At 44.9% G+C, this 14,424-nt stretch overlaps 2 protein-coding genes across 4 annotated transcripts in view; one reads left to right on the forward strand and one right to left on the reverse strand.

The window, feature by feature from the left end:
* Positions 1–14,424, reverse strand: part of LOC309496068 (E3 ubiquitin/ISG15 ligase TRIM25-like) — a 136,583-nt gene that overhangs the window by 48,884 nt on the left and 73,275 nt on the right. The gene's annotated exons all lie outside the window — the stretch shown is intronic.
* Positions 1,575–14,424, forward strand: part of LOC309496031 (uncharacterized protein) — a 49,072-nt gene continuing 36,222 nt past the window's right edge. The window contains exons 1-3 of one of the 3 annotated variants that reach the window (XM_082165948.1): positions 1,575–1,841; positions 1,948–2,035; positions 9,915–10,137. In XM_082165948.1, the coding sequence (XP_082022074.1) occupies positions 1,961–2,035; positions 9,915–10,137 (298 nt within the window). In that variant the 5' untranslated portion in view covers positions 1,575–1,841; positions 1,948–1,960. The remainder of the gene's footprint in view (positions 1,842–1,947; positions 2,036–9,914; positions 10,138–14,424) is intronic. The other 2 variants (XM_082165947.1, XM_082165946.1) reach the window with 2 other exon arrangements.

Here is a 14,424-nt window from a genome sequence, read left to right on the forward strand (position 1 = left end):
GGCACCCTTTTATTCAGTACTTTTTGCAACTTTCTTTTGCCAAGAGAACAGCTGAGTCTTCTCCTTCAATGACTAATTAGTTTTGTCTAAATTTGTAATTTAGTATAAACAATGACAAGAGATCAGAGACCATTTCTCCATACAGAATCTCTTCAGATCCTTCAGATTCCCAGATCCATGATGGTGCTTAAACGCCACGTTGTCCTCCAGAGTCCCCAGCCGTAGAACCCTGACAAGCCCATAAAATGAGGCAGCACGTACTACAGAATCCTCCAGCATCCTCTAAAATATGACCTTCAGCAGACAACTCATTCCATAATTTCCAAGATGGCGGCTCGTTAGTCTGTTGGTGTTTGTCTGCTTGTCGTAAAAAAATAATGGTATTATTTTATCTTAAATGGCCTGTTGATGCTTTATAAATCTCGTTTAAGGAGCCCATCGACTATTGCTAACTTACATGATCTTGATTTTCAAAGCTAAAATCACTCCAATTCAAGTCCAACTCAATCCCTGGTTTCTTGAACGTGGACTCATTTGTGAATAACAACAGCGTTGTATGTACCGAGACACCGGGCACAAACAGTCGAATTTGTGATCGATTGCGGGTCGCTATTTGGGACTGGAGCTAGAAGGATTGAGATTTTAATGGCGGTATCGAGGTATTCACAGCTCTCAGCTCGAGTCCTTTAGCAAGAGCTTATTTGCTGTTGCGGTGTCTTCAGATTTAATAAAAAGTGATCAACAAATTCTTAATTCATGGACACTATATTTTATGTATGTTATGTGCAGGGCTCTGTGTTGTATGGGAATAAATGTTATTAAATGTAGTTTCAAACGTTTTATTTTTAAATCAATACTTTGCTTTAACTTGACTTGACACAACACGACACATAAGGTACATTCAACAACGATCCAGCACAGGACTGCAAACACAAGGAGAATAAATAGGGAGCAAACAAGGCCGGACAGGGAGGACAGGGGGGGTAAATGTACCAATAATCAGGTAACATGTTGGCCGGGGTTAGATAATCGACAGGAGAGACATGGCACAAGGAAACGCATGACAAGCCATGTGCTCACAACAAACATGACTAGAACACAAGCACACGGCCAGTAGAGCAAATCATAAGCCACTTGCTCACACAAAACGAGACATGAAAGCACACAGCTAGTGTAAAGCACAAACTGTGCTACACAGCACAAGACAAAACATGACATGAAAGCACGCGGCCGATGTAAACACGAACCGTGTGCTAAACAAAACACAACAACACATGCGGACATGGAAACCGCACGCTCACACGACAAGAGATCGAGCAAAAGTTCATCCTGTGCGCTCACAACAGAACAGGACAAACACACGGAGCATGAGTGTCTGAATCCTGACACAGAACTGAAACCAAACTAGACAGACGTGCCGGGATCCAAACACCATACCCTGCACATGAAACAAGGCATACAGACAAGAGAGCGGAGCGCACGGCTCGAGGATGCTCAAAGCCGCCTGCCCACACAAAGACATGACAAAACAGTGTCAGAGCTCTGTCACAAAACCAAGAATAAACTAGACCGAAGTGACATAACCCTGACACTATCAAGAGTTACACAACCGGTCTCTTTTTGAAGGTTGCTACCTGTCATGTTTGAACACGCTGAGCCAGAAGATTGACAGAGGAGGATCTCATCAACACCAGATAGTAAAGTACGTCACATCATTGGTCCTAAGCTCAACCCCCTTCTCTCCTTACACTCTAATGGATGGTTTATAAAGAGCATCAGACTGCATGAGCTTCTTCACTTTTCTCACAGACACCGACTTCTCTGCACAGGAATGAAATCAGGTTCCATTTCATTTTACTATAGTTATAATAATGCAATTCTATTTGTTTTTAGTTACTTTGCATAACTGTTAAATATTGACTAGTGTTTACTGTTTTACTGTAACAGAATATCCTGAATAATGGGGGTCACGGTTTCAGTCGTCAATGAGACTCCTTATACCTGGTACTATGCCACCCAGAACAAAGGCAAAGGGGTAAGTACTTTTGATGCATTCACTACACACGATTGTTTCTGTTTCAAAGTTATTTTTCCCTAGTTATGTCCTCAGATTAGCCAGATAATAACTTAAAGCATGATATAATATCTCTCAACAATATCAGTTTGCGTGTTCGTTTATTCTGTAACACTTTAGAATACTGTTCTGTCATTAAAGGGTCATAAAACCCTAAAACATATTTTCTTGAGATGTTAACAGATATAAGTCATGAAAAGTGAGGTATATGCATTCATTCGGAGAGCTGATTGGCTGAGCTTTTCTCCGCATTTATTCATGAGAATAAACTTGTTTAATCCAATCACTGTGCATCGCATTACAGCGCAGAATTAAAATGTCACGAAAGACCGCTTCAGCGCTGTTTGTTCACCTCTCCTGATCAGCTCTGCAATCGTACACACGTGTCATAAGTGTATGTTTCCTCAGTAACACAAAAGTGTTGTTTGTATTTTCCCCACGATGTGGTCAGTTTGACTAACAAACACATGGAAAATATGATTAACAATATTTAAAGCGGTTTCTGCGCGGATGAGTTTAACAACGCTCACAATGCGGATCATATATGGACTGGAGAGAGCGTGTTTCAAGTTTTCTGGATAAATACCCTAGACTAGAGCTCTAATTCTTCAAATTCTTCGAGACTAGACATTCTTCAAAAGAAATATATGTGCAAATAAGGACAGCAGTACATCTGATCATGAACGCGATCACACAGTGAATTATTCTGATACACAGAAGACACAATCGGACACAATACATGGACACAATCGGAATGAAATCAATCCGATTGATGAATCCGAACAAGGTGTTTACATGAATGATAAATAAAGTAATCGGGTTGATGTGCGCGTTTATATGTCACAAGTTTCAAATCGGATCTGATGTTTTGACATGCGCACACTGCACGAATATACAGAGTTTCCCGCTTTTCGCGCATAAATATTCTCCTCTATTGGTTCTTTACGCAATATTAATTCGTCTCTGGTCATAATTTAGAGCATATTAACCGTTTTGCCGTGCTGCTTATTGATCACGCAGTAAAAACGCCCCTCCCTGCGGCCAAAACCAGTCGTCTGTGGATGAGAATCCTAAACAAGGACTGGTGGGATGTTGTCCTGCTTCACTTCACAGACGCGCGAGTGAAATGAGAATTTTAGAATGACGGGAAACTTATTAATATGACACTTTATTAAACAGGAAGAACAGCTCGTTCCGCACGTCATTACGCTAGTTAACGTCATTGCACATGCGCAGTCCTTTCAGTTTCGGTTTTCAATCCGATCAAGTGTTTACATGTTCTCTCGAGCGGATTACAAAAGGGATAAACCACCCCTTTCAATCCGATCGAAATTTCATTCGGATCGAGCTCAATCGGATCAGTTAAGGTGTTTACATGAAGGTTTTTTAGTCCGATTGAGCCGTCAATCCGATTATAAGTGTCCATGTAAACGCAGCTAATGATGTAGACCGTAAATTCAAAGAAGAATGGACAAAGTAACCATGCCTTTATTATTTCTGTGTTAAACTGACGTGCGTCATTTGTTCAGAGACTGTAGTGCTCGTGAATGTAATGAATATATTATTTGACCTGAAATGTTCTTCCACGTTTCTCCCTTGTTCTTGGGAGTTTGTTGTCAATTGGTTATATTTTTAAAATACATCAAAGTGCCCTCAACTGTCCACCCCACCAATGAAAACCAATGAGTAGGTCTGTGTTTTATTGGTTGTTATCTCCCCTTTTACCGCCCTCTACACTCCCACTTTTCCACTGCTTTACACCCCCATTTCTTTAGTTTTTCAGCTCTGAGATGTGAACCGCCAGGCTAAAACAGGGAACACTTTAATGATTAACACAGGAACAAATGAGTAACGCACTATTAACATTCTACTAACAAATATTAACAAATGAAAAACGTACTCGGTTACTAACGTAACCTCGGTTCTCTCTAGAAGAGGGAACGAGTACTGCGTAAGATATCTTACGCTAGGGGAAAATCCTTTTCCGCGAGATATTGAAGCCAAAAATTATCCTTAATTTTGTAATAATGCAAAACGCGTTGCAGCAGCAATGCAGACATAGGCGAGACAGCTCGCGCGCCTATTGGCTGCTCTGCGGCAACTGCAGCAGCCTATCGAGCGAGGCCTGGCGTGACGTCAGACCCAATCAGGGCACTTCGCGCCCGCTGCGTCACGTCCCGCCGAAATGGGCGTGGTCTAGGCCTATAAATATCGCTCGCAGGCAGCTATTATCTGGTTTTTCATCATCGAAGCAACCAGAGCGTGTGCATGCACGGCAAGATACGCAGTACTCGTTCCCTCTTCTAGAGAGAACCGAGGTTACGTTAGTAACCGAGTACGTTCTCTTACGAGAGGTCTCTCGTACTGCGTAAGATATCTTACGCTAGGGGACCCAGTGTAAAACGCCGTGCATGCTGAGATCTGACACCAAAGACCCAAGGGCGAAAGCCCGGGGTACATATAGTGCACAATCACTCAGTGAACTCACAGAGAGTCCGGGAAGAAGGAGGGGTGCAGCCTCACTTTTCCACATAAAGTAGCGTCGAAGGGACGCAAATTTCATCATACAGACAGGGCGGGGTACGGCCTGAACTGATGGGAAAAAATGTGGGTCTTACACAGTTTGCCCAGCTTTAAACTGTAGAAAATTGAGCTGTGCTCAGTAAACGCAGCATTCTGAGCTGAACGCATCAGGTCAGATAATACTGGTAGTTTAGACCGACAGCAGCCTGGCCTGCAGGGCGGGAACCTCTAGGTTATAAAACCTTATAAATGTAGACGGGGAGGCCCAGCCTGCCGCCATACAAATATCTTGCAAGGCAATCCCACTTGACCAGGCCCACGAAGAGGCCATGCCTCTCGTGGAATGCGCTCTGACACCCAAAGGGCACTGCATGCCCTTGGAGGCGTATGCCAGCGCTATAGCATCAACTATCCATCTGGATAGGCTCTGTTTCGACGCGGCTAGTCCCTTAGAACGTCCGCTAAACGAAACAAAGAGCTGTTCCGTCTGTCTGAAAACAGACGAGCGAGACACATAAGCTCGTAATGCCCTGACTGGGCAAAGGAGGCTCGCGTCTCTTTCCTCATCAGGGACCGGTAGGGCTGACAGAGAGATAATCTGCGCCCTAAACGGTGTGTTGAGGGATTTTGGAACATAACCGTGCTTAGGTTTGAGTATAACTTTTGAGTCATTGGGCCCAAACTCCATGCACGCCGCGCTCACAGAGAGCGCGTGCAGATCCCCTATGCGCTTCACTGAAGCGAGAGCCAGCAAAAACACCGTTTTGAAAGACAGGTGTTTCAAATCGATTGACTGTAAAGGCTCAAATGGCGCACCTTTCATGGCTTCCAGAACCGTAGAAAGGTCCCATACGGGGACTGAGGGAGGTCTGGGAGGATTCAGTCTCTTAGCTCCTCTAAGGAAGCGGATGACTAAATCGTTCCTTCCTATTGACTGACCAAGCGTTGTTTCTGAGAACGCTGCTATAGCCGCCACATAAACTTTGAGCGTGGAGGGGGCCCTGCCCCCATCCAACAGCTCTTGTAGGAAGGAAAGCACCTCCGTCACATCACAGTTTGTGGGTGACACACCACGGGCTGTGCACCAGCCCGAAAACACTGACCATTTCGAAGAATAGAGTCGTCTTGTAGACGGAGCTCTAGCCTGCGTGATCGTGTTTAATACTCCTTTAGGGAGTCCAACATGTACCCGTTGATGGCCCAGACATGAAGGGACCATAGTTCCGGGTGAGGATGCCAGATCGAGCCGCGGGCCTGTGAGAGGAGATCTCTCCTCACTGGTACTGGCCACGGGGCAGTACTTGCTAACTGCATCACGGCTGGGAACCAAGGTTGGTTTTTCCAGAACGGTGCTACCAGCAGTACTGAGCATCCTTCTTCCCTGATCCGTTCTATCACCTGAGGCAGGAGAGAGACGGGGGGAAAAGCATAGAGCGGGCGGCGGGGCCACACATGGGCCAGCGCGCTCCTGCTCTTGGAGAAAAATTCTTGACAGTGATCCCTGGCACGTGCGCTGCTCTGAGCGAGCGCAGGTTGCACTGAGCCCATACCAGGAGGCGTTCTGCCAGCCTGTACAGTTTCTCGGATCTGATGCCGCCCTGGCGATTTATGTAGGACACCACAGACATGTTGTCCGAACGGACCAAGACGTGGTGACCTTTTATTTGGGGACAAAAACGCGTCAGTGCGTTGTCTACTGCCAGCATTTCGAGGCAGTTTATGTGCAGGAGCTTCTCCCGTTCTGACCACTGGCCGAAGAACGGTCTGCCCTCGAGCAGCGCTCCCCATCCCGAGGTGGACGCGTCCGTGGACACCACTTTCACCCTCGAGGAAGTCCCCAGGCTTACACCTGATTGGTACCAGTCGTTCGCTTTCCAGGGTTTCAGAGCTGTAACGCATTTCTGATTGACCCTGAGGCGAAGCAAACCGGGTGCCCACGCTTCGCGTGGGACTCGCGCTTTCAGCCAAAACTGCAGCGGGCGCATGCGGAGCAGACCCAGCTGGAGCACTGACGATGCTGAGGCCATGAGACCTAGCATCTTCTGAAATCTCTTGAGCGGGACAGACGCGCCGCAGCGAAAAGAGTTCGCTGTGCGTCGAATGTCTACCGCGCGCTGTTGTGATAGTCGCGCTATCATGGATAGTGAGTCCAGTTCTGTGCCCAGGAAAGATATTTTCTGACTGGGTGACAGGGAGCTCTTCGCCCAATTGACACTCAGACCCAAATCCTCGAGGTGATCGAGTAAAATGGTCGTGTGTTCTATGAGCACTGCGCGAGATTGCGCTAGAATCAGCCAATCGTCCAAATAGTTCAGCACTCGCATGCCTCTCATTCTGAGGGGTGCGAGCGCCGCATCCATGCACTTCGTAAATGTACGGGGTGCTAGGGACAAACCGAACGGCAGGACTGTGTACTGATATGCCTGGCCCTCGAAGGCGAATCTCAAATATCGCCTGTGACGTGACGCTATCTGTATTTGAAAACACGCGTCTTTCAGATCTATTGACACAAACCAATCTCCTTGGCGAATCTGCACAAGGATTTGCCTGGTCGTGAGCATCCTGAACTGTCGCTTCACAAGCACTTTGTTCAGTTGCCTTAGATCTAGTATGGGTCTGAGACCCCCGTCTTTTTTCGGTACCAGGAAGTATCTGCTGTATAGCCCTCCCTCGCTCTGATCTTGAGAGAGAGGTTCTATGGCCCCTTTGCTCAATAGTTTCGTCACCTCGGCTCGAAGTAGATGTGCTACTTCTGTTTTTACCATGGTCTCGACGCGCGCCACATAGCGGCGAGGGCGTCGGTGAAACTGCAGCGAATAGCCTCTTTCTATAATGTTCAGCACCCACTTCGAAACCCCGGGTAGCTTTGCCCATGCGTCTGCATGGATAGCTAGGGGTCGAATACGAAGCGCGCTCCGCTCGCTCAGCGATGGAGAAGCTTCGGTGTGCTGTAACACAAGCGTGTCGCTCGTGACATTTGAGGCATGGGGCGCGCTGATGACAGCGGGCAGATTGCCCGCGCTCGACTCCTCTGCGGTGGTTAACCGCGAGGGGGAGGGCTGGGCGGTTCCCGTGGGAACTGTCATGTCTATGTGTGGATGTGGGCGCGGGACAGCGGGCACATTTATCACACCGAAAGCATCGTTCGCTTGCGTGAAGCGAGTGCACGTTGGTTTCGTTTTTACAGAAACCGTGAGACATGCATAACGTGGTGTTAGTGGGCACATTCACCATGTTTGAAGCGCAATCGGTCTGAGCCGATTCATGTGCGCGAGCCCTGTGTGACGGGCTGTGCTTGTGTGTAGAGATGGGCACTGGGCAGTGGGCATTCTTCTTACACATAAAGCACCATCGGCCGTGGCCGGGACACCAGAAAAAATTCACACTTATGGGATTTATCTGGGTAGCCGTAAAAACGGCGTTTGTGTGCAGGCAAGCGGGTGACAGAACCGACTTGTTTACTGCAGGATACACTGGAACAGTCACATTTACTGGAACTGAACGAGCGAGAAGTTGCCATAGAAACAGAGAGCGTCAACATGCTGGCGTTTATTGCAGGCCTGCGTGCATTACAACAGGCTTGTTCACTGCAATATTGACATTTCCAGTCGCCTGAATTCCAGAGGGGAATGGGAAATGTATAGGAAAAAGGAGGTTGGTCCGTCCGCAGCGGGACCAGAAAAACTCCCTTTTTTCCTTACGCCAGTGACGCACGGAACACCATAGAAACGGTGTTTGGGTGCAGGCGAGCGGGTTGTGCAACGCGCTCGTTGGCTGCAAAATGCACGTCTGCAGTCGCTTTTCAGGGAACTGACAGTGCGAAGCATTGGCGGCATAATTTTAACTGCCGCTAGACCGGGATTCGAACTCCGGTCTCTCGTGAGAAAAACCAATGATTCCGCCACTGAGCCACAGGGGGGGAACGCAAAGGTTTTCGGATGCACGAGCATATAAGAGCGTCACATGCTTTCTTCGGCGTATGCTTGCAGGCGCGCTTGTATTAAAACAGGCTCGCCTGCTGCAATATTGATATTTCCAGTCGCATGATCAGGGAACTGGGAATATGTATGAGAAATTGAAGGTCAGTCCATCCTCGGAGGGACTAAAAAACACATCTTTCTCCTTTCGCCGGTGAGTGACGCATGAATGGGGCGCAGAAGGCAGGGTAGCTTTCTTATAACGTAAAGAAAAACTAACCCCGACCGTCCGCTTCCAGCCTCCCTTGTGAGCGGCGCAGTTTGCGCGGCTTGAACAGAGGGAGAGAGAAAGCTAGCCCCGTGACCGCCCGCTCCTGACATCCTCTGTGAGCGGCGCGGTGTGCGCGGCTCGAACAGAGGGAGAACAGGTATCGTCCCCCAAGCAGGCAAGGCAAGCGGGCGAACCGGCAAGCTTTGCGGGTTGGGGGGGGGGGCGGAGGAGCAGTCTCGGAGAAGGATGCCAGGTGAGTCCTCAGAGTCACCATAGGCAGTACCTAACTCGCAGTGAGGGCAGTCGCCGTCAGCGAGTGCGAGAGCTGCGTGATCAGGAAAAGGGGCGTCTTGAAAAAGACGCCCAGCTCTTTTAGTGCAATGGGAGTGTGTGTCGCGGCGGCGAGCACACACACATACATAAACACAGTAGCAGAGAAAGGATATAATGCCGGAAAGCGCAGCAGGAAGGCAAGGAAGGCGGCGCGGCCAGCGACTTCAGTGACTCGTCCCGCTGAAGGTGCTCTCTCTCGACGGCGCGGCTTCTAATCCAGCTCCAGCGATGCGTGTGCTTCGCTTGAAGGATGAAAAATCAGATAATAGCTGCCTGCGAGCGATATTTATAGGCCTAGACCACGCCCATTTCGGCGGGACGTGACGCAGCGGGCGCGAAGTGCCCTGATTGGGTCTGACGTCACGCCAGGCCTCGCTCGATAGGCTGCTGCAGTTGCCGCAGAGCAGCCAATAGGCGCGCGAGCTGTCTCGCCTATGTCTGCATTGCTGCTGCAACGCGTTTTGCATTATTACAAAATTAAGGATAATTTTTGGCTTCAATATCTCGCGGAAAAGGATTTTCCCCTAGCGTAAGATATCTTACGCAGTACGAGAGACCTCTCGTAAGAGAACTCTGATTAACAAATAAGTAATTAATAGCGCTCAGCTGAATATGGTAGTTCACCATTGGCTAATCAATAACTACTATTTATTTTTCATACCTCCCAGAGGACTATGAAGAACTACTATACAGGTTCATAATTAACATGAATAATGCATAATGTATAATACATTGTATTTGTATATTATTATCTATTTGTATATTATTAAGTCTGATGTATAATTCTGCTCCCCAGTATACACGTGTTGATGCTGGCAGCAGAACATCCTATAAGGAGCCCAGGGTAATCCACCGCCACATCTACGTCAGATATGATCATCACACGTGGGACAGTTTTACGTACGAGTTTAACACCCATAAAGGCGACACCTCCTTCATCTTAAGAGAAACCTACGACCGTTCCAAGATTCAGATGCACTGCACCTCTGAGGGTGGCACTCGTTACTGTCCCAACTACGGTAAGTTCCTGCAAACATATCAATTCTGCACAACACTACTCAGCCAAAATTATGTGCGCCCCTGATCATCACACCCATACTTTTTAAGCGTCCCATTCCATATTTATTTCCCCTTTGCTGTTTTAATAAGCTTCACTTCTTTTATGTGATTAATTTAATGCCAACAGTATTACAATCACAGATCAAAAAAAAAAAACAATATGGTCAAGCATAAAAATCACATAAAAAAGAAAAGAAAAAAAGAAGCATGAATCCAAACTTTAAACACTTTACAAATTGGATTACACAAAACTGCATAATTAATGCAAAATGATCCGAATCGCACAAAAAAAATCATGTTTTTCTTGGTCATATTAGTTAGTTTTTGTGCTCTCTGACATTTTCTTGTTAATATTTTCACTTTTTTCAATGTTTATGCTGTTTTCCCATTTGCTCTGATTTACACATTCTGCGATTGCTTTTCCAAATGTTGCAGGTAGAGTTTCATGTAAAATTAGGGTGGCCTTAAGCATCAGCATCTAGACTGACAGCATAATGTTCCCTCTAATTATTTTTCTTGTTGAGCAAAGCTTTTCTCTGTTGGCCGGACATTTTAGCCAACTGAGCAAAAAAATGTTTCATACCAGACATAAACACACATAAAAAATGGTTTCATTATGCATTTGTACGGAAATGTGATGTTTCTAATTTATTTTACCCTTGATGTAACTTAATTAATTAGTGATATTTTTACAGTGCTGTTTTAAGTCTTTACCAAGAAATTTTATTTAATTAAAAAATCTCCCGTAGGACAGTTATTCGATTATTTATAATAATACATTATAATATGGAAAAAATGAAGCTGTTAGACTGAGATGATTTCAACCATAATGTGTTTTTGTAGAGTCAATTATTGGCTGCAGGCAGCATTAAAAATTGTATTTGTACACCTATTAAATTAAATTAAACACCCATTATTCATGCTCATGAACACTTTTTGTATCATTTCAAATTGACACAATAGTTAGTAATTGTATAACTAGTTTCACAATACATATTGTTTCAAAGCAGCTTTGCTAAAAATGCACATTTCTACATCACAATTTAAAGGGATCTGTTATCAGAGGTGACTGTGTCCAAGTCATTTCCATATCACAGAGATGTACAGTTCAAGATAATACAAATCATACAGTTAGCTAACATGCATTTACTTTAGGCAGAAACAATGATCTCATTAAAGCACTTATTACAAGTAGTGATCACAATGATGTAATCGTTATATATTACATTGTTATTGTGGCAACCCGCAGGTGAGTTTAAATGATCATTTCGCCAAACTACTCTAATTTCTCTAATGGACATGCAAGTTCGTTCACCAAATAAGAGCTCAGAGACATGGGTAACAATACAAAACAATTAACTTTATTAAATCACACAGTCACTTTAAAACAATCATTAAAACACATTAGGCCTCAGCCAAAGAACAGCAGAGTTTGGCTCTAAGAAGGTCACAGGAACACCATCTAACTTGGGCTTACCGGCAGGGTCAGGCTATCAGAGATTTTGTCGGCCTATAGCAGAAAAATCATTCCCTTAACCAGTGCACACAGACACACACACGCATGCACACCACTTTCCACGGATGGACACAGCACACTGTGAATAACACACCACCACCGCTAGAAGGGAATAGAACCAGAGCAGTAAAGGAACAAGGCACTGAACCGCCCCCATGCTGAATTAACAATAAATTAAATGACAAAAACAAAACACCAATTAAAATTATATTACAATAATTACAATGAATAAATTCAACAAAAGAGAGACAGAGTTGGTTTTAACAGTTTGCAAGAAAATAAACTAAGCAGCAAAACAAAAATACAAAAACCTAGAAAAATACCAAAGAAAAAAGCAGCCAACAAAAACATACAAAACAAGGATTGTGTGGAACAAAAGCAAAGTGTCACCACTCTTAATAGGAAATAGCAAATAAATAAAACAAGCCACAAAAAATAATGAACTGCAAAACAAACTCAAAGACAGAGCGTAGCGCAAACTGGATTTGCAAACTGGAAATCAACAAAATAAAGTGCAAAAAATGATATTAGAAGATACAAAGGCAAAGAAGAGCATTACTTCTGGCCAAATGTAGATAGACAACTTAAACAAAAAACTAAAAAAGAAACAGAAAATGTAAAGCAAAATCAGCACAAAACAAAGCAGCAGTGCTATCCGTGGGCAGGACGTGAAACGCGCCTGAAATAAAAACAGAATATTACCATTTAATATTACTATTATGCGTTAACTTAGCAAACGCCTATAGAGAATGACAATGTGAAGTCACGCGTTTCGCTCCACGTTGCATTCCAGGAAGGCGCCGCCATATTAGGTGGTTACGCTATCCGTCGCCATGGTTACTTCGACAGTGAGACCGAGAGAAATAGCGACAGAGAAGGAAAGAGCAGCTTGATATTCGTTTGCATTTTTGCGATACGGTTAAATAAAAGGAGAAATAGGAAGCGAAAGGAAAGGGGCTCTATCGGGAGAGACAAAATAACAAAGCAGGCATCATTATTTAGAGAAACTGCTTAGCATCAACAACATGGACCCGAACGTCCTGCAGCAACAGAATGGATGAAAGACCCAGAAGCACTACCACCTTTCACACACCCTGACATAGTCAATTACCTGGTTTATGGTATCAGTGCCTACACAATGCAAGAGTTCAGAAGCTTTAAGTCATTAGAAGCTTATGAACATTTCTGATGTGGCTGTGTGCAACTTATAAACCCACAAACCTGTAAACTGCGAGAGCTCAGTCATACTTGAGGTTTCAGGCGTCATTTATATGTGGAAATAAATCTGATATGAATCGGATGTGCATTTGGACCTGCCGTGTAAGCGGACAGATCGGACATTCCCCTGTCAATGCGAGTCGTAAGTCATTGAAAAAAAGTGTCTTTTTGAAACGGTTCGCGGTACAGATATATCTATAACAAATTAAACAACTCTAGTTGACTAACAGAGTATTCATTTTGTTCATTTGTGTTAAATAAAAAGCGATCATCTGGTGCTGAAATATGTTGCTTTTGAAATCATGCTGAGTGCTCTTTGTCGCTGCTGTCACTTTAGTGACAAGTAGTTTCTCTAAATAACGCTGCCTAGCGTTGTTATTTTGTCTCTCCCGATAGAGCCCATCTCCTTTCGCTTCCTCCTTCTCCATATCTTCCCAAGAAACTGCGGCGTATCACTAAAATGTAAACAAATACTAAGCTGCGCTCGCTCTCTTGCGCTATTTCTCTCGGTCTCACTGTCGAAGTAACCATGGCAACGGATAGCGTAACCACCTAATATGGCGGCGCCTTCCCGGAATGCAACACTGCGTGAAAAGATCGTGACGTAACTCCTCATTCTCTATTAGACATACCGATGACAAAATGATGCGTGCATAATCAGGAGCATACACACAACAATGGCAGCCACAGCAGCAGTGCGAGACCCTCACGAGGAACAGAGCAGCGGATTCGAACCATACGAGAGGGAATGGCAATCGGAGCTTACTATGGTGCATAAAACATGCAACCAGCAACATTTAATTACTAAATTTAAAAGATAATCTCACAAAGTCACCAAATGCTCATACCTCTCTCCAATGTCCACACCTGATGCCGGAAGCAGCAACAGTACAGCGTTCGTGACATGTTAGTGACGTTGACCTCAAGCACAGATCTATCGCCTTTATATCACTATGGTGACAACCAATTGGCTTACGACCCAAATATAATTATTAGGGAAGGTAATTGGCTTAATCACCACATTATGAACATAGAAATTTTGGCAGTTGTGCATGTTGATTCAGAGTTGTTGTCATCGGAAGTCCTCGCAGGAGTTGTAGTCGTCTCCTCACGGGTGTTGGGTCTTCATAAGAATCTTGATCCAAACTGGAGCCAGCGTAGTTTATAGTTATCTTGGAATGGGCATCCCAAGGTAAAAACAGAAAAGACAATCATGTTCATTTTACCTAATATAACTGGAGTACAAGGTTATGAGATGCATTATTTGAGTGCTTGGCTAAAGACATGTGTCTTTAATCTAGATTTAAACTGGAAGAGTGAGTCTGAGCCCTGAACATTATCAGGAAGGCTATTGCAGAGTTTAGGAGCCAAATGTGAAAACGCTCTCCCTCCTTTAGTGGACTTAGATATCCTAGATACTACTAAAAGTCCGGAGTTTTGTGACCTTAAAGAGTGTGATGGATTGTAGGGCAATAGAAGATTGGTTAAATACACAGGAGCTAAACGATTTAGG

Source organism: Leuciscus leuciscus (genome assembly GCF_965113295.1).
Source record: "Leuciscus leuciscus genome assembly, chromosome: 4".
NCBI lineage: Eukaryota > Metazoa > Chordata > Actinopteri > Cypriniformes > Leuciscidae > Leuciscus > Leuciscus leuciscus.